Source organism: Vombatus ursinus, unplaced genomic scaffold (assembly GCF_900497805.2).
Source record: "Vombatus ursinus unplaced genomic scaffold, bare-nosed wombat genome assembly UNPS02014792.1, whole genome shotgun sequence".
In the NCBI taxonomy this organism is placed as follows: Eukaryota; Metazoa; Chordata; class Mammalia; order Diprotodontia; family Vombatidae; genus Vombatus; species Vombatus ursinus.
In genome coordinates, this window is record NW_020954570.1 from 16971090 (window position 1) to 16996539 (window position 25450).

The following is a 25450-nucleotide window of genomic DNA, read 5'->3' on the forward strand; positions in this document are numbered from 1 at the left end:
TTGGTAATGCAGGACTGGAGGTCAGGAGAACTAGAGCTGGAGCTGGGAGTTTTTTGCATAGAGACAAGTAAACCTCATAGAGCTGATGAGATCACCAAAACAGAGAATGTACAAAGAGAAGGGAAGTGATGACAGAGCAAAGCTTATAGTGCTTCAGTGTTTGCAAAGTACTTTTACATGTAAATAGAGCAAGTATTATTATTCCCATTTAATAATAGGGGAAGCTGAGACTTAAAAAAATTAAGTGATCTGACCTTACACTTTTAGTTAGTAAGTAGAGATGATGTATTTTGAACAGAGATCCTTCTGACATCAAGATATTGCCTTTTCCTCTAAATCACACTACCTCCTGAAGTTATAAAGAAGTGACAGCAAAATTAAGTATGGCTCACAGGTTCTTTTCAGACAGCTATGGAAATAAGGAGGCAGGGGCTATTTCATTATATGTACAAGGACAATAAAATATTATGGGGTTCTTGAATATCTTAATCTGCAGCGTCCTTAATAAGTAAGTAGACAAATACTCATGATCATAACTGTAGTTTGTGTACAAGCATCTGTCACACAGCTTCAATAATTAGAAGATTTCTGCAAAAATGAAGATAAAATCCTACAAAGTTAACATATACTTTGATGTTTGGTGATTTCAATGTGAAGTTGGGCAAAAAGGAGAAAAATAATGGAAAGTATTCTGCAAAATTGAGTTCAAAATTAAGAAATGAAAGAATCCAAAAACTTCTATAGCACTTAAATGCCTCAATCCTGAGATTTTCTAGATTCTAGAAATATACAAAAGAAATCCCTACCCCACCCCACCCCAGAAAAGATGTTATTCTCTCATTTCCCCATCTTCTTCCTCTTCTTCGACACCTCGGATGTAAAGGACATTATTGCACCTTATTAAAACTTCACCAAGGTGTCCAGACAATGCCCCATCTATGTATTCTTCTGTATTTGCAAGTTGCATGTTCATGTAGCCATCCAGAGACCAGGTAACCTTTGTACTCCATTCCCCACTTAAGCTTCACCATCACCGGCTTCCCTGTCAGTCCATTCAGGAATGGTTTGGGGTAAAAAAGAATCTTTTTTTTTTTAACAAAATAAGTTGGAAGTCACTGGGAAGAAGACAAACACTAGAGGAAATAAAAAGGACTCTATCTTTATATGTAAAAAATAGTTGACTATTGATTGGGGAACCTGATGGCAGACTCTCAACTAGATGTAAAGCCACTGGGAGTGGATGGAAAAGCCAGAAATGAGAAATAAACCTCACCCTAGAAGGAAAATTGAAAGGAAGCTCACATAGAAAACTCCTATGGTGGTTACTGGGGAGGGATGAAAGAAAGAGGCCCTATAGTGAGTTACTTCTGGAGGCAATGGACCTTACAGAGGAGCTCCTACTCATCCCCAGGACTACATTTCATATCAGGAAAAAGAAAGGATAGAGCTCCAAGAGAGATGGCCATCTCTGGTAGAGGTAAATTATTTCAGAGCTAAGATACATTGTCTTTATGGGAAGTAACTAACTGGCTGTGATAAGAGCAGAAAGTGAACTAAATCTCGTGATTTGGGGTAAGTAGTGATTCCTATCATATTTTGGGGCCTCTTTCATGAATTGATATTTCCATGAGTTACCAAAGAAGGTACCACCCCAAATGACAAACAAGCAAGCAAGGAACATGAACATTGGTGTATGATTTACAAATATAGTAACACAAAAATGGGACTGAGGAGGGTGCTTTCTGTATTTGATATTTGGTACTCTAGAGGTGTAGGGGAGATAATTATTCTTGGATTTGAAGCCAAGAAGACATGATTTTGAATCCTGCCTTAGACATTTTTTAGCCATGTGACCCTGAATAAAGCACTTAAACCTCTCTTAGTCACAGTTTCTTGATCTATAAAATGGAGATTATAATAGTACCAACTTTGCAGAGTTATGAGGTTTAAATGAGATCACAGGTGAATTATTAATATTGTTGTTGTTGTTGTTGTTACTTCAAAAGTTCCACCTATAATGAGAGACAAGAAGAGAATAAAGAAAAAAATAAGTAAGGATATATAGACCATAAATGAAAACACAAAAATCAGAACTAGGGAGGTAAAAAATGAGGAGACAGTAAATTAAAAAAAAAACTCTTGAAAAAGTATCACTCAAAATGTTATTGAGGCTGAGATGTGGAATGGTTGAACCAATTTCTTATCTGGATGGAGAATTGGAATGTAATTTTAAATGAGTTAAATGTAAGAAAAAGAAATGAAAAATTCAAAGAACTTTTAATTTTTCAGGTAAATGCAAATAAAGATGGGGAAAATCTCTGGGAACAGAAGTTAAAGTAAACAAACCTAATAATCTTGACAAAGTGTCAACTTAAGAAAGGACAAAAATCAGTAGAAAAGGAACAGAAAAAAGAAAACAAAAATCTAATGATCATAACCTTAAATGTGAATGTATTCAACAATCTAATAATGAAACAAAATCAGAGTGAATAAGGAAACAAATTCCAACAATTTACTGCTTACAAAGAAACCTAAAAATACACACACATAATGAAATGAAAGGCTTTATCAAATTTGACAACACATAGACTGATTTTTTTTAAATAGGAGTTGAAATCTCATTTTTAGTTAAAGTACAGATAAAAACTTTCCATGGTAAAGAAATATAAATGATTTGGTTTGGGAAAAGGGAGAACTCAGCAAAAGAATGGGATGAAGGAAATTACAACATACTAACTAGATAGCTTTGATTACATAAAATTCAGAAGCTTTTGCACAAAAAAGAATCAGTGTTGCCTGATTTAAAAAGAATAGATTTCTTTCAATTTGAAAACAAGAATATTAGAGGCAAATATCTCTGATGGAGATCTGATAGCCAAAACTACTATATAGAGAGAATCAACACAAAGGTAGAAAATCAAGAGCCATTTCTAAATAGATAGTGGTCCAAAGATAGGAATAAAATTTTCAGAATAAGAACTTCAAATCATGTTCAAATCCTGTTATGGGATTTTTTTTTAAATTTTCCTTTTATTATTAGTATTCAGGGGCATTCCTCCTGCATCTTTTGGTTAATATTAATATACCCAGACCAAAACCTGTCCCACAGCATATAAAATTTTACTTACAGTCTTAAGCATTCTTTAGAAAAGGAGTTAGAGCAATACTCTTAACTATCCCTGACTCCTATGTGACATGTAAATCCTCCTCCTCAATCAACCTATTGTGAAGCCTCTAAATGTAGTTTAATCTGTAACCTGACTTGGTTTTACCTATAGAGTTTATTTGATGAAGTTTTTTTTTCTCTTTATGGGATGTGTGATATTATGACTGTTTAATTAAGTCTGTTTAACTTTCATAACACGAAGGAAGAAGAGGATAATACAGCTATCTCCTCTCTAACTTTTATAGCCTAAGAAGATTGTACAGGATTACAACATATAAATGAATTATTTCAGTATCACTCTGAAGTAATTTTTCTTATAAGACACTTTGGCAGAATCTTCATAATTGTTCCGGTTTTCTGTGGGGCTTGAACTTATGCTTGAGCATAATAACAAGACCTAGGGTTTTTCCTTCATAATTTCTGTATTGTGGTAAATACAGATTTGCCAGCACTTACCCACCACGTTAATCCAGAGAGAAGATATTTCTCCCCTAACACTACTAATCTCTAATAATAAGAGAAATTTAAATAAAAACAACTCTGAGGCTTCAATTCTCACTGGAAAATTAGAAAAGATGATAAAAGTCCATTTTGTGCTTGCTTATAAATTCTGTATCTTGTCCACAATGACATCTGGGGAAACTTTGTTGTATGTCTCTGCTAAACCCTAGCACAGTGGTTTTAAAATTACTTTTTATTTCTATCTTTTATTTTTACATAATTATGATTTCTGAATGTATTGCTGTCCACTGAGAAATTCTTCATTTTAAAAAGAATAAAAATAATAAAAGAAAAGCAATTCAGAAAAAGCAATCAACTTATCATACCCAGTCTGATAGTTTATAAAATATTCCACACTCATTTTCCTCCAACACCACAAAAAAGGGAGGAAAGGACATTTTGGTTTTTTTTAATCTCTTCTTTAGGGCCATTATAATTTAACATTTTTCAATTTTATTTTTGTTATAATTATTCTTTCAATTTGCAATGTTTTAGTCAATAGTGTAGCTAGGAAGAGTATAAAGAGAACTAGAATTCAAGAAGACTTGAATTCAAATCCTGTCTCAGAAATTTGCTAACTTACTGTCACCCTAAGTAAATCATTTAAAGTCATTCAGTCTCAGTTTCCTGATCTACAAAATAGGAGTAATGATAGTATCTAGCTTAGAGGCTGATACAAGGATAAAATGGAAAAAAAAGTGTGTAAAGGTAGAATTTAAAGCATTATATAAAGTCAGCTATTGTTATTATATTATTATCATGGTTGTACTTAGTTCACTTTGAATACTTTTATATGCCCTCTAATCCCTTTTTTTAATATAATTCTTTTAATTAATTATTTTGATTTATCAACAATCACTTCCATAAGCTTTTGAGTTTTAAAGTTTTCTCCCTCCCCAAGATGGTGTCCAATATATTATAAGCTATGCATATACATTCCTATTAAACATATTTTCACATTAGCGATGTTGTAATTAGAACCAATTAGGAGGAACCACCAGAAAGAGGAAACAGAACACAACAGAAGAAAAAAAGATAGCAACTAGTTTGCTTCGATCTACATTCAAACTCCATAGTTCTTTCTTTGGATGCGTATAGCATTTTCCATCATGAGGCCTTTGGAGATTTCTTAGATCCTTGTATTGCTGAGAAGGGTTAAGTCCATCAATATTAGTCATCGCACAACATGGCTGTTATTGTGTACCATGTTCTCCTGGTTCTGCTCACTTCACTCAGCATCAGATCATACAAGTCTTTCCAGGTTTAATTTGTCTCTTAATTTATCTTCATCATTCCTTGCAGTACAATGATAAATCACTACATTCTTGTCCCATAAGATATGCTATATCAATAGGATTTGCCTTTCCCATTGATCTAGTCATTCTATCAAAGCGACAAATGAAATTAGTCTGGCATTATGAATCTTTGCTGAACTCATGTTGACTTTCACTGATCATTGTCTCCCTTTCTGAGCATTCATAAATCATTATGTTAAAAATATGCTGCGATGAGAAGCAAAATTCTTCTATAGGGTTAAGTACTGCATCAAAACTCAAACTAACAAGATTAGAGTGATGTCAGAAAGAGGGACCTATAGCAATACCCACTTCAGTTACTTATACTTGGCAGTTGAAATCCAAACAATAGAGGAAATTTGGACTTTATTCTGTAGGTATGATAAAGTATTGAAACATTTCACACACCAAAAAAAAATACAGATATGATAAAAAATTGCACTTTAGGAAGATTAATCCAAGTATGTTCAGGAAGAATAGTCGAGCACTAGGGAGGCCAATTCAATTCAGTTTGCTTCTATAAATATTTAAAAACACTTTGCTAAGCACTGTAAGGGATTAAAAGATGAGGAAGCCAAAGTTCTTGCCCCCAGAGCTTATATACTGGAAAGCAGATAAGACAAGCACACAAATAGCTACAGTGTGAAATAGTTAGAGGTAATGCCTTAAGAATACAAAAGATATACAATGGAGCACAAAGCATCTAGTTGGAAAAAATTTTGGCAAATTTAAAGCAGATTTTGGCATTAGAACCAAACCTTGAAGAACTGTTAAGATATTGACAACATACATTAAATTACTCATGAGTTTGAAACCTCTGGTCTTCACTTTTCTTCTCTTTCTTCTCCTCCCTTCCCCTCCCCCCAATTCAAACATTTGTTAGGTATTGTTGACTGTATCTCAACAATATTATTCAGATATGTAGCTTTTATTCTACTCACAAAGCTTACCTGCTTCTGGCCCTCATCATCTCTAGCTGATCAAAGCTGAACTGAATGAAAGATCATTCTAATAGGACTCCAAGCTTTTTGGTTTTGTCCTCAAATCTATCCATACAGCTACCAAATTCATCATTGTCAAACAAATCTGACCACGGTATTCCTCTGCCTGAGAAACTTAAAATAATCTCTACTGCTTCTACGACAAAATATAGAGTCCTCTGTTTGACATTTAAACCCTTTGCAGTCTGGCTGCAGTCTGCTTTTTCAGGCTAATTACACATATTCTCCTTCACGTACTCTATTTCTCAGCAAACCTAGGCTGCTTGCTTTTCCTCACACATGAAATACCACTGGCCACCTGACACTTGGATCTTTGATCTGGCTGTTCCCATGCCTAGAACAAATTTCTCTGCATCTCTTTTATTTGAAATCATTAGATCCCTTCAAGCCTCCAATCAAAAGCTTTCTCCTCCATGGGACATTTTTCTGATCTCTCTAATATCAAGTGTCCCCATAAAATTGCTTTGTATCATATACACATGAACACATATGTGTATATACTAACTCAGTGACCCATTGTTTCCAGCCATGTTTGTCGATGAGGGTTGAAAGTGAGGCATCACTCAATCTGTAATTTAGTATTTCCTGATATTTGTCACGTAGTCATTGCCCTACTAGTTGCTACCTGGAAATTGCCACTTACATTGGGAAGGAACTGAGATGCAGGTGCCCAATCTCTTTTGCTGACCTTTATCTACCTGAATTGTCTTTATCTCATTATGAAAGTTATCAATAAAAGCTGGCCCCACCTTGGAGTCCTAGCTGATCTCCAGTGATCTGCTCCAATGTGTTGCTGCCTCAATGTACTTATTATAATAACCTTTTAATTCCCTTTGTCCTGAGTTTTCCCTTGACAATCAGAGTAAAAGCCCAAACGATTTTCCTTTTGAACACACACACCCACCCACACACACACACACACACACACACACACATGCATGCTTGCACGCACAAATATATATATATTTTTTATATTTTGTAACCCAAGAAAATGCAAAATACTTAAGGGGTGGTACTAATTCATCTTTGTTTTGTATATCTAAATGGTGCTTGGCACTGTCAACCATTACTGAGTTTGTTCTAAGAAAGACAAACAAAATTAGGCTGCATGTGCATGTTTATTCTCTCAAAGTTTGCAGAACATGTATATAGAGATATGCATGGGAGCTCAAAGAGCCCAAGGACAGATAGATAAAGGAGATCTTATATCTTGAGAGGAATTCCCTCTCACCCCTCACGCCCTTCCTTGCTCAAGATACCTGTGTCAGCCAAAATTATAGTCTCCATTTGTGTTAATCATAATATGTGAAAGGAATTTTTAATTGGATTGTAAATTGTAAATTTAGATTGTAAGTTGTAGATTGTAAATACAATATGATAAGAGAATGTCAAAGTGTCAATTGAAATTATAGATCCAGGATGTCTGTGTTTCTTATATCATTAACATGACTATATATAGCATAATGTATGTCCATAAAAGACCAAGATAAGAAAAATTTCCATTATTCAAGACATTTCCGGATCAAGGCATCCTGCCCTGGACAGTCATAAACAGAAGAATGCTCTTGATGAGCTTCATCCAGCCATGTAGTTGTTGATACAAGGAGGATCATTCTGGGTTCACTCAGAGAGCAAAACAAAGCATGTCTGTTATGCCAGAGCATGCAAAGCATTATGGTAGGTTAAACTCAGAGTGCTCCAAAATGTCTCTCTTGATTGACCAATACAGGTTTTAGGACTTTCTCAGGTCTTGGGGGTTGAAAATGGTTTGGGTTTGGGTTCACAGTACATAGTAGGCACTTAATAAATGCTTGAATCCCAGCTCTGTTACTTATTATCTTTGTGAGCTTTTGCAAATTGTCCTACATTTTTGGGCATCAATTTTCTTAGATGTAGAATGAAGAGGTCGGACTACTTATAATATTTGGATGTATAGCATAATGTCTCAGTGTAAGAGAGGATATTAAATTATTTATTGGATGGGAGGGAATACAATAATAACTAGCTTTTATATATTGCTTTAAGGTTTCCAAATAATTTTACAAATATCTCCTTTGATCATCACAACAACTGTGAGGTTGTTACTATTATCCTCATTTTACAGATGAGGAAACTGAAATAGACAGGAAGTTATATAAATTGCTAAGAGTCAAACAGCCAGTATGAGCCTGAGGCTGGATTTGAACCCAAAATTTCCGGAGCTCTATCTGCTATGCACTTAGATGCCTTTGCTAGAAATAAGAGATATAACCTATGTAAAGTGTTAAAATACGGTAGCTTGGAAAGAACCAAAATTCAGAATGAGAGCACTGTATTTCTGGATTGATGCAGCATCCAAAGGGAGAAGGAGAGCTAGGTGACATGGTGTATAGAGCCCCAGGCTAGGAGAAAGGAAGACTCATCTTCCTAAGTTCAAGTCTGCTCTCAGACACTCATTAACTATATGACCCTGGGCAAGTCACTTAACCCTTTTTGCTTCAGTTTCCTCATCAGTAAAGTAAGGTGGAGAAAGAAATGGCAAACTACTTCAGTGTCTTTGCTGAGAAAACCCCAAATGGCATCATGAAGAGTTGGACATGACTGAACAACAACAACCAAAGGGAAAAAAAGAGAAGGGGAAGTCTAGGACCATCATCCTTACTAGTGATAAATCTACTTATCTTGTAGGAAAAAATTTTCTTCATCTTGGCATATTATATCACTTTCCATTTGCCTGGGAACTGGGTCTCCAAATGGCCCAGTAATGTTTGAATAAAGAACCATAGCAAGAAAAAAAAGGAAATACTATAAATATTTTCAGTGTCTTTCACTTAGCTAATCAACTGTAATTGCTGTCACTTTCTTAATTGGAATAATGCGGATGTCCTCCTAAATATGGATCAGATTCAGACAATCTTCAGACCAGATCTCTCCAAGGAAATAATATACTGACGTGTTCAGGGTCCAGCATTCAGGAAACAATCTAAAAGTTCATTCTGTAGTTAATATGCTTACCATGGTTGCCAGTTTTAATCTGTTTTATCTGAAGACACAGACATCTTACTGGAAATTATTCAAACTCAGAAAAATAAATAAATTTATTCTTTGAACACTGGGGAAGTACTTCCAAAGCTTTCAAGGAACCACTAAGCAGATAAGTATTTTAATCTGCCTCTGCTGAGTAACTCCTTAACTAAAAAAGTTGGGATTTCTGCAGGGAATTAAATAATAACATAAGCTGCCATCATACTTTATTATATTACTTATTTGACCTAGTTCCTTTGATAGTCTATATGGGCATGTAGATGGTATAATGCATAGAGCACTGGACCTGGAGTCAGGGAGACTTGAGCTCAAATTTCACTTAACCTCTATTTGCCTCATTTTTCTCATCTGTTAACTGAGGATAATAATAGCACCCACCTCCCAAGATTGTTGTGGGGATCAAATGAGATAATAATTGTAAAGTGCTTATCATGTTGCCTGGCACAAAGCTACACACATGTCTCTGTGCATGTATTAATATGTTATTACTATTATTTAGAAAAGTAAAACAGAAATGGTTACTTGCGTGTATTTCTGGGGATTCAGGGTAATGAGGGAAGCCAAACTAGTCAAAGTCAACATGTTGAGTTCTCATTTTTTGAGAAAATTGCTGCTGTAAAATCTTTCTTTAGATTATGATGTTCTTGTTTGTAATGAGGTGGAAGGAGGAAAGGAAAGGAGGCAGGATCTGGGGATTTTAAACTTTGGAGTATAGAGCACTTTGTAGAATATGCTCTGATGCAAAAAGCTTCATCAAGTGTCTACAACAATCGAGAGAACACATTAATTCCCCATATGTCCAAAATTGTAACGTTGATATTTTAAAATCTTGGCTACACAGGTTAATTAATTAGCCACAAAAATACTTCCTTTATTCCATCCTTACCAGTCAGCAAGTTTGAAATAAAATAAAAGCAGGAATTTATGTATCACTTACACTTTGTCAAAAATTTCTCTTATATTGTTTCATTTGATCTTCCAAACAAGAGTATGAGGTAATGGTTTCTCTTTCTGTTTAACAGATAAGACAACTAAGACTCAGAAGAATTATATGGATTGAGGTAGTAAACTAGTATAACTCCTGTCCCAAGCCCATTGGCATGGGACTCTCTCTTTATTGGTGGAGATGAAGGCCCTGCCCTACATGAGGGGTGGGGTGGAGTTAGTTTGAGGTAAAAGAGTCCCAACCTTCATCTGTCACTCTTCAGGGCTGGTCCCCTTTATGGATTCTTCAAGGAGGATTCCCACTTTGCCACTCTTCAGGGCCAGTTTTTTTGGAAATGCTCAAACTTCAAGTCTTTTTCGAGTTTCAAGTCATTTCAGTAACTCCTAGCTTCCAACTTGGGAAGAGAAGATGGAACAAGATGGAACTGGGAAGAGTGGACAGTCTTTATCACATCCCTATTCCCAGATTGCTACTCAAAAGACTGCAGGGAGTTCTCGCTTTGATAGGATTCAAGACCCTATCTCTTGGTTGAGCTGAGTTACCTTTCTCCCAATGAGAATGCTCCTTCAGTCTTTATTGACTGTGTAAACCAAGGCAAACCTCTCTTGAGGGAATTTAGATCTTTCTTTCCCCCAAAGCAAAAGATGTTTGGAGGACACAAAGGCTAGTTGTCATGATTAAATCCTCCTTTTTCCTGAAGGGAAGAAAACCAGAGGCAGGTGATGCCTGTGAAGTTAAAGAAAGTTTTTTATTAAGCAGAAAAGTAATACATGCACATGGAGACTGCCAGCCTATGCAGTCCCCCTTTCTCCCCAAAATAACAAAGCAATTAAAAGTTAACTCAAACCTAATCATAACTGCTAGACCAACAATATTTAGGGGGCAGATAGATATACTTCTAGCTCAGTACTCCTCTCCCAGGGAGAGCAGGGATGCCTCTAACACCAACCTCTTACTTTCCTTCCTGGCAGGGAAGAAAGTCTGCCTTGGAGAGGGGTAGGGGAAATGATAAGGCTAGAGACATCTATTCTGCCTCACTTGGAGCCACACAATGGCAGACCTTGCCACACACAAGCATTCTTTACAAGCAAGGCTTCATTTCCCTACATTTAGGGGCTCTGTCCATAGGAATATAATTTTGGTCACTTATTTCTGCAAGATAATACAGATTTTTTTAAAGGTTAGTTTATTTATTTATTTTTCCTTTTCCCTTCTCTAAAAGCTGGGGCAAATTACTTTCTTTCCTGCTCTTCTTCAGTATTTTAGTTTCTCAAGACCACCTCAGTTTTATTTTTATTTGCTTTATTAATTAACTTATTAATTTATGTTGAATGTTTTCAACATTTACTTCCATAAGATTTTGAGTTCTAAATTTTCTCGCCTTCCCTCCCCTTCCATCTCTCCAACACAGCATGCACTCTGGTATAGGCTCTACACATACATTCATATTGAACATATTTTTCACATTAGTCATGTTGTAAAGAAGAATTAGAACCAATTGGAAGAACCATGAGAAAGAAGAAACAAGCAAAAAGAGAGCAAATAATATGCTTCCATCTTCATTCAGACTCCAAAGTTCATTCTCTGTATGTAGATACCATTTTCCATCATGAGTCTTTTGGCGTTGTCTTAGATCCTGAGAAGAGCTAAGTCTATCAAAGTTAGTCATTGCACACAATGTGGCTGTTACTGTATACAATCTTCTCCTGGTTATGCTCACTTCATTCAGCATCAGTTCATGTAAGTCTTTCCAGATTTTTTGAAGTCTGCCTGCTCATCATTTCTTATAGTACAATAATATTCCATTACATTCACAAACCATAACTTATTCAGCCATTCCCAATTGGTGGGTATCCCCCCAATTTCCAATTCTTTGTCACCATAAAAGAGCTGCTATAAATATTTTTGTACATGTGGGTCCTTTACCCCATTTGTATGATTTCTTTGGGATACAGACCTAGAAGAGGTATTCCTAGGTCAAAAGGTATGCAAAGTTTTATAGCCCTTTGGGTATAGTTCCAAGTTGCTCTCTAGAATGGTTGAATGAGTTCACAACTCCACCAACAATTCATTAGTGTTCCAATTTTCCCACATCTTCTCCAACATTTATCATTTTCCTGTTATGTCACATTAGCCAATCTGATAGGTGTGATGTGATACCTCAGAGTTGTTCTGATTTTCATTTCTCTAATCAGTGATGATTTAGAGCATTTTTATATGACTATAGATAGCTTTAATTTCTTCTTCTGAAAAGTATCTATTCATATCCTTTGACCATTTATCAATTGGGAAGTGACTTGTAGTCTTATAAATTTGACTCAGTTCTCTATATATTTTAGAAATGAGGCCATTATCAGAGATACTGGCTGTAAAAAAATGTTTCCCAGCTTTCTGCTTCCATTCTAATCATGGTTGCATTGTCTTTCTTTGTGCAAAAACTTTTCATTCTGATGTAATAAAAAATATCCATTTTGCATTTTGTAATGTTCTCTCTCTCTTGTTTGGTCATAAATTCTTCATTTCTCCAAAAATCTGATAGGTAAATTATTCCTTACTGTCCCACTTTGCTTATAGTATCAACCTTTATATCTAAACTGTGTACCCATTTTGACTTTATTTTGGCATATGGTGTAAGATGTTGGTCTATGCCTAGTTTTTACCATGCTTTTTTTTTTCCAGTTTTCCCAGCAGTTTTTGTTAAATAGTGAGTTATTATCCTAGAAGCTGGAGTCTTTGTTTTTACCAAACAGCAGATTACTATAGTTACTGATTATTGTGTCTTGTGTACTTAACTTATTCCACTGATTCACCACTCTATTTCTTAGTCAGCACCAGGTACTTTTGATGATTGCTGCTTTATGATACAATTTAAGATCTGGTAAGGCTAAGCCACCTTCCCTTGCATATTAATTCCCTTGATATTCTGGACCTTTTGTTCTTCCAGATAAATTTTTTTATTATTTTTTAAGTTCTGTAAAATATTTTGGTAGTTTGATTGGTATGGCACTGAATACGTAAATTAATTTAGGTAGAATTGTCATTTTCATTATATTTGCTCGACCTACCCATGAGTAATTGATATTTTTTCAAGTATTTAGATCTGACTTTATTTGTTCGAAAAGTATTTTGTAATTGTGTTGATAGAGTTCCTGGGTTTGTTTCGAGAGGTAGACTCCTAAATATTTTATAATGTCTACAGTAACTTTAAATGGAATTCCTCTTTCTATTTCTTGGTGCTAAGTTTTGTTAGTAATATATAGAAATGCTGATGATTTATGTAGGTTTATTTTATATCCTCCAATTTTGTTAAATTTGTTTATTATTTCAAGTAGTTTTTTACTTGATTCTCTAGGATTCTCTAAATATACCATCATATCAGCTGCAAAGGATAATTTTGTTTTTTCTTTGCCTATTTTGATTCCTTCAATTTCTTTTTCTTCTCTTATTTCTAAAGCTAACATTTCTAGTATAATATTGAATAACAGTGGTGGTAATGGACATCATTGTTTCATCCCCCCCATCTTATTGAAAATGCTTCTAGCTTATCCTTATTACATATAATACTTGCTGACAGTTTTCAATAGATTGGTCTATAATTTTCTTTCTGTTTTGGCTCTTCCCAGTTTAGGTATCAGTACCATGTTTGTATCATAAAAAGAATTTGGTAGGACTCCACCTATTTTCCCAAATAGTTAGTATAGTATTGGAATTAATTGTTCTTTAAATGTTTGGCAGAATTCACTTGGAAATCCATCTGGCCCTAGAGATTTGTTGATGGCTTGTTCAATTTCTTTTTCTGAAATGGGATTATTTAAGTATTTTATTATCCTCTTCTCTTAATCAGGGTAATTTATATCTTTGTAAATATTCATCCATTTCACTAAAATTGTCAAATTCATTGGCATACATTTGGGCAACATAGTTCCTAATTGTTTTTTTTTTTTAATTTCCTCTTCACTGGTGATGAATTCACCCTTTTCATTCTTGATACTGGTAATTTGGTTTTCTTCTTTCTTTCTTTTAATCAAATTCACCAAAGGTTTATCTACTTTATTGCTATTCTTTTTTCATTAAAACAGCAGTTAGTTTTATTTATTAGTTCAATAGTTTTCTTAATTTCAATTTTCTTAATTTCTCCTTTAGTTTCCAGTATTTCTATTTTGGTATTTAATTGGGGATTTTAAATTTGTTCTTTTTCTGGCTTTTTTAGTTGTATGCCCAGTTCATTGGTCTCCTTGTTCTCTATTTTATGCATATCAGCTTTGAGTGATACAAAACTTCCCCTAAGAACCACTTTCACCACATCCTATAAATTTTGTTATGTTGTCTCATTACTGTCATTCTCTTGAATGAAGTTATTGATTGTTTCTATGATTTATTGTTTGGTCCACTCATTCTTTAGGGTTTAGTTTCCAATTAATTTTTAGTCTATCTTTGCATGTTCCTTTATTAAATATAATTTTATTGCATCATGATCTGAAAAAGATGTATGTAATGTTTCTGCCTTTCGGTATTAGATTATGAGGTTTTTATGCCCTAGTACATGATTAATTTTTGTGTAAGTGCCATGTACTGCTGAGAAAATGTATATTCCTTTCTATCTTCATTCAGTTTTCTCCAAAGGTCCATCATATCTAACTTTTCTAAAATTCTATTCATCTCCTTAACTTCTTTCTTGTTTATTTCATGGTTAGATTTATCTAGTTCTAGAGAGGGGGAGGTTGAGGTCTCCCACTAGTATAGTTTTGCTGTCTCTTTCTTTCTATAACTCCCTGAACTTCTCCTCTAAGAATTTGGATGCTATATATGCTTGATGCATATATGTTCAGTAATAATATTAGTGCATTGTCTATGGTACCTTTTAGCAGGATGTAGTTTCCTTCCTTATCTCTTTTAATTAGATCTATTTCTGCTTTTGCTTTACCTGAGATCAGGATTGCTACCCCTGCTTGCTTTATTTTACTTCAGCTGAAGCATAATATATTCTACTACAGCCTTTTACCTTTACTCTGTGTGTATCCCTCTGCTTCAAATGTGTTTCTTGTAAAAAACATATTGTAGAATTATGATTCTTAACCCACTCTGTTGCTTCCATTTTATGGGAGAGTTCATACCATTCACATTCACAGTTATGAATACTGTCTGTGTTTTTCTCTCCAACCTATTTCCCCCCATTTATGCTTTTCTCTCTCCTTTCTCCCTTTCCCTTCTTACTAGAGGTTTGCTTTTGACCACCACATCCCTCAATCTGTCCTCCCTTCTATCCACCCTCTCCCTTTTCTTTCTCCTTTCCCCTCATACTTCCTATAAGGTAATTTTGATTTTTCTATACCTAACTGATTATGTTATTCCTTCTTTGAGCCAAATCTGATGATAATAAGATTCAAACAATGTTCATCTCCCTCCCTTCTTTCCCTCTACTGTAATAGGTTTTGTGCCTCTTCATGTGATGTAATTTACTCTTTTTTGCCTCCTCTTTTCCTCTCCTCCCAGTACAATCCATTTTCTCCACTTATTTAAATTTTTTATCATCACATCAAAGTCAACTTATACCCATGCCTTCTATCTATTTATACTTCTTCTAAATGTCATAATAAAGATACAGTTCTCAAGAGTTACAAGTATTACTTTCCCTTGTAGGGATGTAAACAGTTTGCCTTTAATGAATAACTTGTTACTCTTGTTTTTTTTTTTTTCTTGTTTACCATTTTATGTCTTTCGAGTCTTGTATTGAAGATCAAATTTTCTGTTGAGTTCTGGTCTTTTCATCAGGAAGGTTTGGAAATCTCCTATTTTATTGAATATCTATCTCCTCACCTGAAAGATTATGCTCAATTTTGCTGAGTAATTCATCCTTGCTCTTTTGCCTTACAGAATATCATATTCCAAGTGATCTTTTAATATAAAAGCTGCAAGGTCCTGAATAATCTTGACTGCAGTTCCATGATATTTAAATTGTTTCTTTCTGGCTGCTTACAGGATTTTCTCCTTGACTTGATAATTCTGGAATTTGGCTACAATATTCCTTGGCATTTTCAGTTTGAGATCTCTTTCAGGAGGTGATTGGTGGATTCTTTTGATGACTATTTTATCCTCTGCTTCTAGGACCTCAAGGCAGTTTTCCTTGATGATTCCTTGAAACATGCTCTCCAGGATCTTTTTTATCATGGATTTCAGGCAGATCAATAATTCTTAAATTATATCTACAGGATTGGTTTTCTAGGTCAGTTGTTTTTTTTCAGTTAGCTTTTGTACCTCCTTTTCCATTTGGCCCATTTTACTTTTGAAGGAGTTCTTTCTTCAGTGAGTTTTTGTGCCTCTTTTCCCATTTGGCCAGTTCTACTTTTTAAGGAGTCATTTTCTTCAGTTTACTTTTTTTTTCTCCATTTGACCAATTGTATTTTTTAAGGACTTGTTTTCTACAGTCATTTTTTTGTCCTTCCTTTTCCAAGCTATTGACTCTTTCTTATATGCCTCTCATTGCTTTTCCTAATTTTTCTTCTACCCCTCTTATTTTACTTTTAAATCCTTTTAAACTCTTCCAAGAAGGCTTTTTGGGTTTGAGACCAGCTCACATTCCCCTTTGAGGTTTTGAATGTAGGTATATTGACAATGTTGTCCTCTTCTGAATTTGTGTTTTGATCTTCCTTGTCCCCACAGTAAGAATCTGTGGTCATGGTCCATTTCTGCTTTTTGCTCATGATGTTTACCTATTTTCTTGCTTTTAAAGTTTAGCTCTCCTGATCAAGCACAGGGACACAAACCCACACTTCTTCTGCTGGGGCTTTGTGTGCTGGGGCCTTAGGTTCTAGCACCTGGATGCTATAAGGGTTGGGCAGATTACCTGGTTCTGAGCTGGGGTCAGCAACACTGAAGATCTTGGGGTCAAGGGGGTTCTGTTCCCTGGAGGATGGGTGCTCTGAAGTACTCAAAGGTTTGGTTGCTGGAGTCTACAGTTCCCTTGCCTGTGACAAGGTACTTTGGGGGTACTGATGTTATTGTTTGCCTGCTCCACCACCCTGGGGCTCAGGATCTCTCACTGACTTGCCAAAATGGGTTTTGACTCTGGTTTGCTGGGTCACCTCCCATTCTGTACTGCTCCCCTTCCACCAGAGTTAGAGAGACCTTTCCCATTAATCCCCCACACTTCCCCAAGACTGCTGCAACTCATCTTTCTGCTGGCTCAGCAGAAAGGGTTTTTTCCAGGGTTTTTCCTGTGGCAATATTTTCTGGGTTTTTAGAGGTCAATAAGGGAACATGAGAGCAACTTACTTCCTATTCCACCATCTTGGCTTCCAGAAGTTATTCTCCCTTCTGGATTTTAAATAGGGCTACTTGACTAGGTAGTACAGTAGATAGAGTGCCAGATCTGGAGACAGTAAGAATCATGTTCCTGAGTTCAAATCCAGCCTAAGACACTTACTAGCCATGTGATCTTGGGCAAGGCACTTAAACCTATTTGACTCAGTTTCTTCATCTGTAAAATGAGCTGGAAATGGACATGGCAAACCACTCCAGTACCTTTTGCCAAGAAAATCTCAAATGGGTTCACAAAGAGATAGAACTGAACAACAGCAATACTTTTAAAACACCTTCAAAAACAAATCCCTCAAGCTTTAATTGTATGGCCTATAAAAAGGCCTCTAGCCCAAGCCTTGGGTGGCTCATTATGTGTATTTTGATGCCTTGAAATGCCTTTAAGTAGCAGTTCTTTTCTATTAACAACCTGTTTTAAATTTTGTACTTGTAAGCTAATGAATTTTGGAGGATATTTTCTTTCCAAAATGATTCTTTTTTAAAGTGACTCCTATGGTTATCTTTTTTTTTTCCACTTTTTACCTGTCCCCTAGCACTGAGACCAGGGAAATGTCTTTGAGTTAGAAGGAAAATTTTTGGCATTTTCCTATCATCATTTCTATTTTGAAAGCAGAACTTTGTCTTCTAATTCTGGAAAATATTTTTGTTCATCTTTTTTTTTTTATTTTTCTCTTCATAGGAAAAAGGTGTAATGTAATTTTTATTTTGTTTTATTAGGCTTTTGGGGTGTGTAATAAGCTTATCTTGATATTACTTTATCCTACTATTATGTAATTGCTGCATTTGTTGATAATGTATGTTTCTTGAAAATCTGAATGCTAAGTGGATAAAGCAGCGGTCCTGGAGTCAGGAGGACCTGAGTTCAAATCCAGCCTCAGGCCAAACACTTGACATTTACCAGCTATGTGACCCTAGGCAAGTCACTTAACCCTAACTTCCTAAAAAAAAAATCTGAATTTTACTAGTAGAGTGCATAACTACTTATTATATGTTGACACGTGAAAGTCATTGGTACTGTTTTCATGATTTGAATTCATGTCTTTGCTGCATTATATTATTGCTTAAACACAGTATGTTAATCCATTGTTTCTGTAATTCTGAACATTTGTTAAGTGCATGAATATTAGTGTATTGATGTGAGCACACATGGAACAGTCTCTAGAAAAGATGACAGGTGTCTAGAAAAGATGAGGGGCACTATCTTGCTCTTACAGATGAAAATAATAGAGGTCTCCTAATATCAGAAATTTATGCAGACCTTAAGTTTAAGGACATTTTAAAAATTTGGGCAGAAGAGTGAAAGGATTAGAAGAATGTACAATTAAAGCCACTTATGATATGGCAGGTAAGACTGCTCAGGAAGTTTCTAATCCAGCCTGAGAATTTTGACCATTGAGGTACATCTGAGGAACTGATAGTAGGAAGTTAGTCCTGAGATTTTCAGACTTGTCCAACTGCTTAGAATGAGGAATTGTTTAAAGAAGTAGGAGTCCCACCCTCAACTCACCTGACCCCCCCACAAAGAAGTGGAAGCCCTTCTGATCAAAGGAAAAATTTGTACAGAGAGACTGAATATTAAAATAATACCCAACAACTCCATTTATCCATGAATGAGGTTGAGGCTTTACTCCCTGTCACATATGATTACCAAAAAAATGACAATTTCTCTGAACAGGAATCACAAGTCCAGAACAACACTGGAAGACATGGGTTGAACAAGCAAAAGTGAGCATGGGACACTAGAATGCCTCTGAGATAGACAAAGTGATGAGGTTAAGGGAGGTAGCTGTAAAGGCAATCAATACCTTCACAGAGAAAAGGTCAGATGCTACTTGACAGGAGTGTATACAAATTTTAGCTCATATTTTTGAGGGGGATAGATCTAAAGACTTCTGTGCTAATTTTGTCTTTCATACCATGCAGGAAAAAAAAGTATTGAGTTCCTCCTCTCTGTGCAGAGACTGATACAGAAAGATCCTACGGACACTAAGAATGCAAAAATGCATAGATAGATAGTTAAAGTTATACTTTAGAGATTGTTCCAGGGTTTGGTACAATGACCTTCATGTAGTTGATGTCATCATGATCTATGCAGACTCTGTAAAAATTAAGAATATGGACTACAATGCTACCCTGGGACAGTAGATTTCAAGTTAACATAATTTTCCAATCTTTTTATGGCAGGGGTTTGGGTAAAATAATGTTAAAGCATATGACAGGACTTGGACTTTGTGGTTTGAGTGATAAAGACTATCTATTCATGGGATACATCTACGTGAGCTTAATATTTCCTAAGAAAGTTATTAGCATGTATAGAAAAAGGGACACTGTGGAACAGAACTAAGATGGTAGAGTAAAAGGAGAGTTTCCCCAAGTTGTTCCAATATTCTTCTCTAAACAACTTTTTTCAAAAAGCATCAACACAAATCCCAAACTATATAACCAATAAAAATACAGAGTGAGTATTTTCCCCCATCTAGGACATTTTAGAAGGATAGAAAGAAATGTCTGTGGCACTGGGATGGGGCTTGGTTGGAAGTGCAATGCTGTGGAAGTGGCATCAGCTATGAACCTTGGAGGGGCAGTGCCAGTAGCAACAGTGGTAAGAAGAGTGTTCAGCACCCAGATATGGTGAGAGTACTGAACAACTGGTCAGAAAGAAAGTATGGACTACCCCTTGTCTAACACTGGGAACAAGACTGACTGCCATTTGGCAACTCATTGATCATTATCCACTTCTGGATCACAAATCCAGGGCAGAGAGGAACACTTACAGTTGCAACAGGAGCAGGGGACCTATATGAGTATGGGTCACAGTTCCAGGTTAGAGAAGAGATGTGGTTTCTAGAGACTAGAGGCCCTACCTGGGTAAGTGCCAAAGCACCAAAAAGGAGAGTACTGACCATGCCTCCTCCTGAATCATATGACCTTGACAGTACCAAAAATTTACAGACCTAAAAGAAATACATGTGGAAAGAGTAGGACATAAAAGTCTGAAGCTCATGACAGTCACCCCTTGCCACCCCACTCCTTCCGAAGTAAGCAGAGCCCAGCTCTTACATAAAGAAAAAAAGTCAAGAAATAGGTTAGAAAATGAGGAAACAGCAAAAAAAAGAATCTGACCATAGGAACCTACTGTGGTAACAGGGAAATTCAAGACACAAACTCAGAAGAATACAATGACCTGAGAACATATACAAACAGGGCCTTAAAGAAAAATGCAGATTGGACACAAGTCAAAGAAAAATTCTTAGAAGAGTTAAAGGAAAACTTTAAAAAGAGCAATATATATATATATGTGTGTGTGTGTGTGTGTGTGTGTATTAAAGTCAAATAAGAGTGGCAGAGGAAAAATTGTAAAAGAAATGAAAACAATGTTTCCATTCAAATTCAATGTTTAAACTCAAATGAAAGCAATATTTCAAAAAAATTATGAAAAGAATTAACAGCTTAGAAAAAAAGACACAAAAATAATGTATTAAGTAAGTCCTTAAAAGTCAGAATTGGCCAAATGGCCAGAGAAGAACAACACCTCACTGAACAATACAATTTCTTAAAAATTAACATTGGGCAAATGGAAGCTATTGACTCCATAAGAACTCAAGAAACAATAACAAAAAGTAATAAGAATGAAAAAAACAAGTGTGAAATATGTCATCAGAAAAACAAATGACCTAGAAAATGGGTTTTTATTTCAAAAATAGCCTAGATATCATATTTCAAGAAATAATAAAGTAAAATAATTCAGATTTCTTAGAATCAGAGGTCAAAATAGAAGTTGAAATTATCCATTGATCACCTCCTAAAAGAGTTCCCAAAATGAAAACTCCCAGGAATATCCCAACCAAATTACTGAGCTCCCAAGTCAAGGAGAAAATATTGCAAGCAGTCAGAAAGAAACCATTCAGATATCATGGAGTCACAATAAGGATCACACAATATTTAGCAGTTACCATGTTAAAGCAACAGAGACCTTGGAATATGATTTTCCAGAAGGCAAATGGAGCTGGGACTACAATCAAGAATAATCTACCCAGAAAAACAAATTGTAATCCTTCAGGGGAAAAATGGATATTTAATGAAATATGACTTCCAAGCATTCCTTAGGAAAAGACTAGAGCTAAAGAGAAATTTTGACCATCAAGCAAAAGACTCGAGAGGCACAAAAAGTTAAACATGAATGAGAAATCAAAACAAACTTAATAAGGTTAAATTCTTTTCATTCTCAAATGAGAAGATGATGTTGTTGTTTGTCTTTCATTTTTTTAAGAGAACCAATGACAATATACTGTGAGGGTGATGTCTTGACTAGGGAATGAATTGGATTTAACAGAGAAAGAGTTACACAAAATCATCAGCCCCTTTCTTCAGAGACATTAAAGTTCACTCTGAAGGCAAAAGCCAGGACAATTGCTGATGGCCCAGTGGATGATATTGGCATCTTCAATGTCTGACCAAATTCTAAGTACTTCACAGCATTTACTTTAGCCATCCTGAAGCTAGGTGGTACAGTGATTGAGTGCCAGTCCTGGAGTCAGGAAGATGCATCTTCCTGAATTCAAATCTGGACTCAGATACTTACTAGCTATGTGACCCTGAGCAAGTCACTTGGCCCTGTTTGCCTCAATTTACTCTTCAAAAAGTCATGCACCACCTCTCCTTCCACTTTAGTCTTGGCTTGAAGCCTTTTCAAGTTAAATAGTTTAACATCACTGTGGTAGGTGACCTTTCTGCCATTTTTGTTCTTGATAAAGATTTCTGGAAACATCGCTGAAACATCATGCTAAAAAGCATAAGAGCAAGCACACAGCCAAGCTTCACTCCATTGGTGACCAGAAAACTATGAAAGCAATGTCCATTATCCAGAATGTGTGCAAACATGCCATCAGGAAATTGACATACAATACCAATGAACTCCTCCAGGCAACCAAATTTTGTTATGATGTTCTACAAACCCTCATAAGTGACAGCAACAAAGGTCTCCATCAGGTCAACAAATAATGTGTAGAGCCTGCTGTTCTGCTCCTGGCATTTATCCTGCAGTTGTCAGGCAGCAAACATCCATGTTTACCATTCTTCAGTCATTTCTGAAGCCACACTGGTTCTCAGATAGAGGACCATCTTCCAAGAAAAGGGTCAGCCAATTAAGAAGGATTCTGAGAAGAATCTAGCCAGCAGTGACAAAGAAAGAGACATCCTGTTCTACCATGATTTTCACAGGGCAAGCTATTTCCTTTTCCTTTATAGAGATGGACAATGGAAGCACCCTTGATCTCTTGGGGGATAACTTCCTATTGCCATATACCCTGGGAGATTTCAGTCAGCTTCTGTATGAGCAATGGACTCCTTGCCTTGTAGATCTCTGTTGGAATGGGATCAGGACCAGGCTCTTTGCCAGACAAGAAGTATCTAATGGCATTCAAAACCTTGTCTTCAGCTGGAAGTTCGGCTAGAGAGAGATTGACTTCAACCTGAGGCATATGACTTCAGCATTGCTTGATGACAATCTGTTGGGAACACTATGGAAGTGTTCAGTCTACCTCTCCAGGATCATATTCTTATCACTGATCAGTGTGGCTCCATCAGCACTGAGTAGTTGAGATGCACCAGAGGTCTTTGACCCAAAAATAGCCTTCAGGGCATTGTAGAAATGCTTTGAATTGTTGCTATCAGTGTAAAACTGAATCTCATCTGCCTTCTTACTGAGCCAAGAATCTTGCACCTCTCTAAGCTCCATTTGCACTTTACTTTTGAAGGAGTTGAGCACTGCCTTCTTAGGGATAGATGAACTTTCCTGCTGTTAAACCCTACAGAGTCTTTGTTTTTCATTTAGCAACTTCTAAATTTCCCTATCATTTTTGTCAAACCAACCCAGATGTTTGTTAGTGTTCTGGCCCAGATGAGCAAATGTGGTGCTATATAACAAGTCTCTGAAAGCTGACCACTGCTTGTCTGCTTCACTGTTGCTAACTGCATGCTTATTCAGTTTTCACTCCACAGAGAAGTGCTGTCATCTGCTGACATTGAATCTTCTGATAGTCTTTATGCCTTAGGTCCTCTGACTTGCTGGACATGAAAGTTTAGCTTGGAGGGGATAATTCTATAACTGGTCCAACATTCTGTGCTACATATCACCTTCATCACTCTCACAACCTGCCTATCTCTTCTCCTTACAATGACTTAGTCTATTAAATGTTGGTGTTTGCTGTGAGAGTGCATCCATGACATTTCATTGCTTTTTGTAAACAGAAAACAGTGTTGCTAATGAGAAAGGCATGAGGGGCATAGGTCTTTGGTAAAAGTGACTGTTGCTATTGCTGTCTTTAACTCAATTCCTCCCAAGGACTCTCTATTATGTCTAATAGTTTGTGCCTACTCTGACATTAAAGTCACCCAGAACTGCAAGCTTGTCTTCTTTTGACATATCGATGATTAGGGTCTCCAGGTCTCCATAAAATTTTTCTTTGACCTCATCAGGGTTTGTCATAGTGGAAACATATGCACTGATGGTAGTGGCATGACACCTTCCTGCAAGTGGAAACCACATTGTCGTGAGCCTGTTGTTCATTCCTTTTGGTAGATATATAAGATTGTTGACTAGATCAGATTGCAAAACCTGCACCAGCTTTGTTCTTTCCTCATTATAACAGCCACTACAGAAAAAAATGTGTATCCAGCTCCAACTCCAGTAACCTGTCCTCCATTTGCCAGCCTTGTTTCACTCAGGGCTGCTATTTGGATATGGTACCTGCTGATTCCTCTTACAAGAAGAGCTGTTCATTTTTCACTCTACTGAATTTCATGTTGTCCATGAGTATTCACACATCCCATGTACCAATTGTGAGTGTAATCATCTTTGCAAAAAATGTTGTACTTTTTTGTCTTTTGACCACAGTGATTATACAGGGTGTAATCTCTGCCTGCCACAATAAGCAGGCCAGGGTTGGATAAAGCAGACAATTTTAGAGTACCTTTTCTAACACCTTCTTTGTACCAGGAGGTGAGCAATGTAGTCTTTAAAAAAGCTGCTCAGCAATTTAGAACTATGTCCAAGTGACTATAAAAAAGTACAATAGCACCTCTAGGCCTGCATCCCAAAGAGACCATATAAATTGGAAAAGGATCCGTATGTACAAAAATATTTATAGCAGCAATTTTTGTGGTGGCCAAGAATTGGAAATTGAAGGGATGCCCACCAACTGTGGAATAGCTGAACAAGCTGTGGTATATTAATGTAATGGAATACTATTGTGCTATAAGAAATGATGATCAGGTGGACTTCAGAAAAACCTGGAAAGACATGAACTGATACTGAATGAAGTAAGCAGAACCAGGAGATCATCGTGCACAGTAACAGCCACATTGTCCGATGATCAACTTTGATAGACTTAACTCTTCTCAGCAATATAAGGATATAAGACAATTCCAAAAGACTCATGATGGAAAATTCTATCTACATCCAGAGAAAGAACTATGAGGTCTGACTGCCAATCAAAGCATACCATTCTCTCTCTCTCTCTTTCTCCTTTCTCATTTTTCCCTTTAGTTCTAATTCTTCTTTACAACATGACTAATGTGGAAATATGTTTAATGTAAGTGTACATGTATAGCCTATATCAGATTGCATGGCATCTTGGGGAGGGGGGAGGGAAGGGAGGGAGAATAGTTTAGAACTCAAAATCTTATAGAAGTGAATGTCAAAAACTAAAACCAAACAAATAAATATTTTTTTTAAAAAAGCTGCTCTGATACCCAGGCGACTGCTGAATCTCACTGCTGCTTCAATCCAGTGAGAAGAGCACCTTATGCCCTGGGTCACCTGTGTACAGGGTGGTGAATACAGCTCTCAGTATATCTGTACCTGTTGCTTCATCACTCACCTATTGGCACAGGACTTCAAGGTAGGTAAAATAACAAAATAGTAAGATGATAAAGTAATAAAATTGTAAAATAATGAATGATGGATGATGTCTTCACTTGCCCATTAATTGGATTTAAGTGAGGCAGAGTTGTGCAAAGTCATTAGCCTCGATTTCTTTTTCAGTCATCAAAGTCTAGTAGGGAGACAAAAGTCAAGATTACTGATGATGGCTCAGGATGCATGGCCTTGGCATCTTAGATGTCTGAACAAGCTCCAAGACCTCCACAATACCATCTTTGACCGCCTTTATGGCCATTGAATCAAATTTCTCTCATTCAC

General features: G+C 36.2%; 1 protein-coding gene across 1 annotated transcript; it reads right to left on the minus strand.

Annotated features, from left to right (window-relative positions):
- Positions 1 to 829: 829 nt before the first annotated feature.
- Positions 830 to 25427, minus strand: LOC114048313 (U6 snRNA-associated Sm-like protein LSm6). The gene is given in 4 exon segments (XM_027869190.1): positions 830 to 983; positions 985 to 1082; positions 16698 to 16836; positions 25333 to 25427. Coding segments are annotated over 4 exon segments (486 nt in total).
- Between the last annotated feature and the right edge of the window lie 23 nt (positions 25428 to 25450).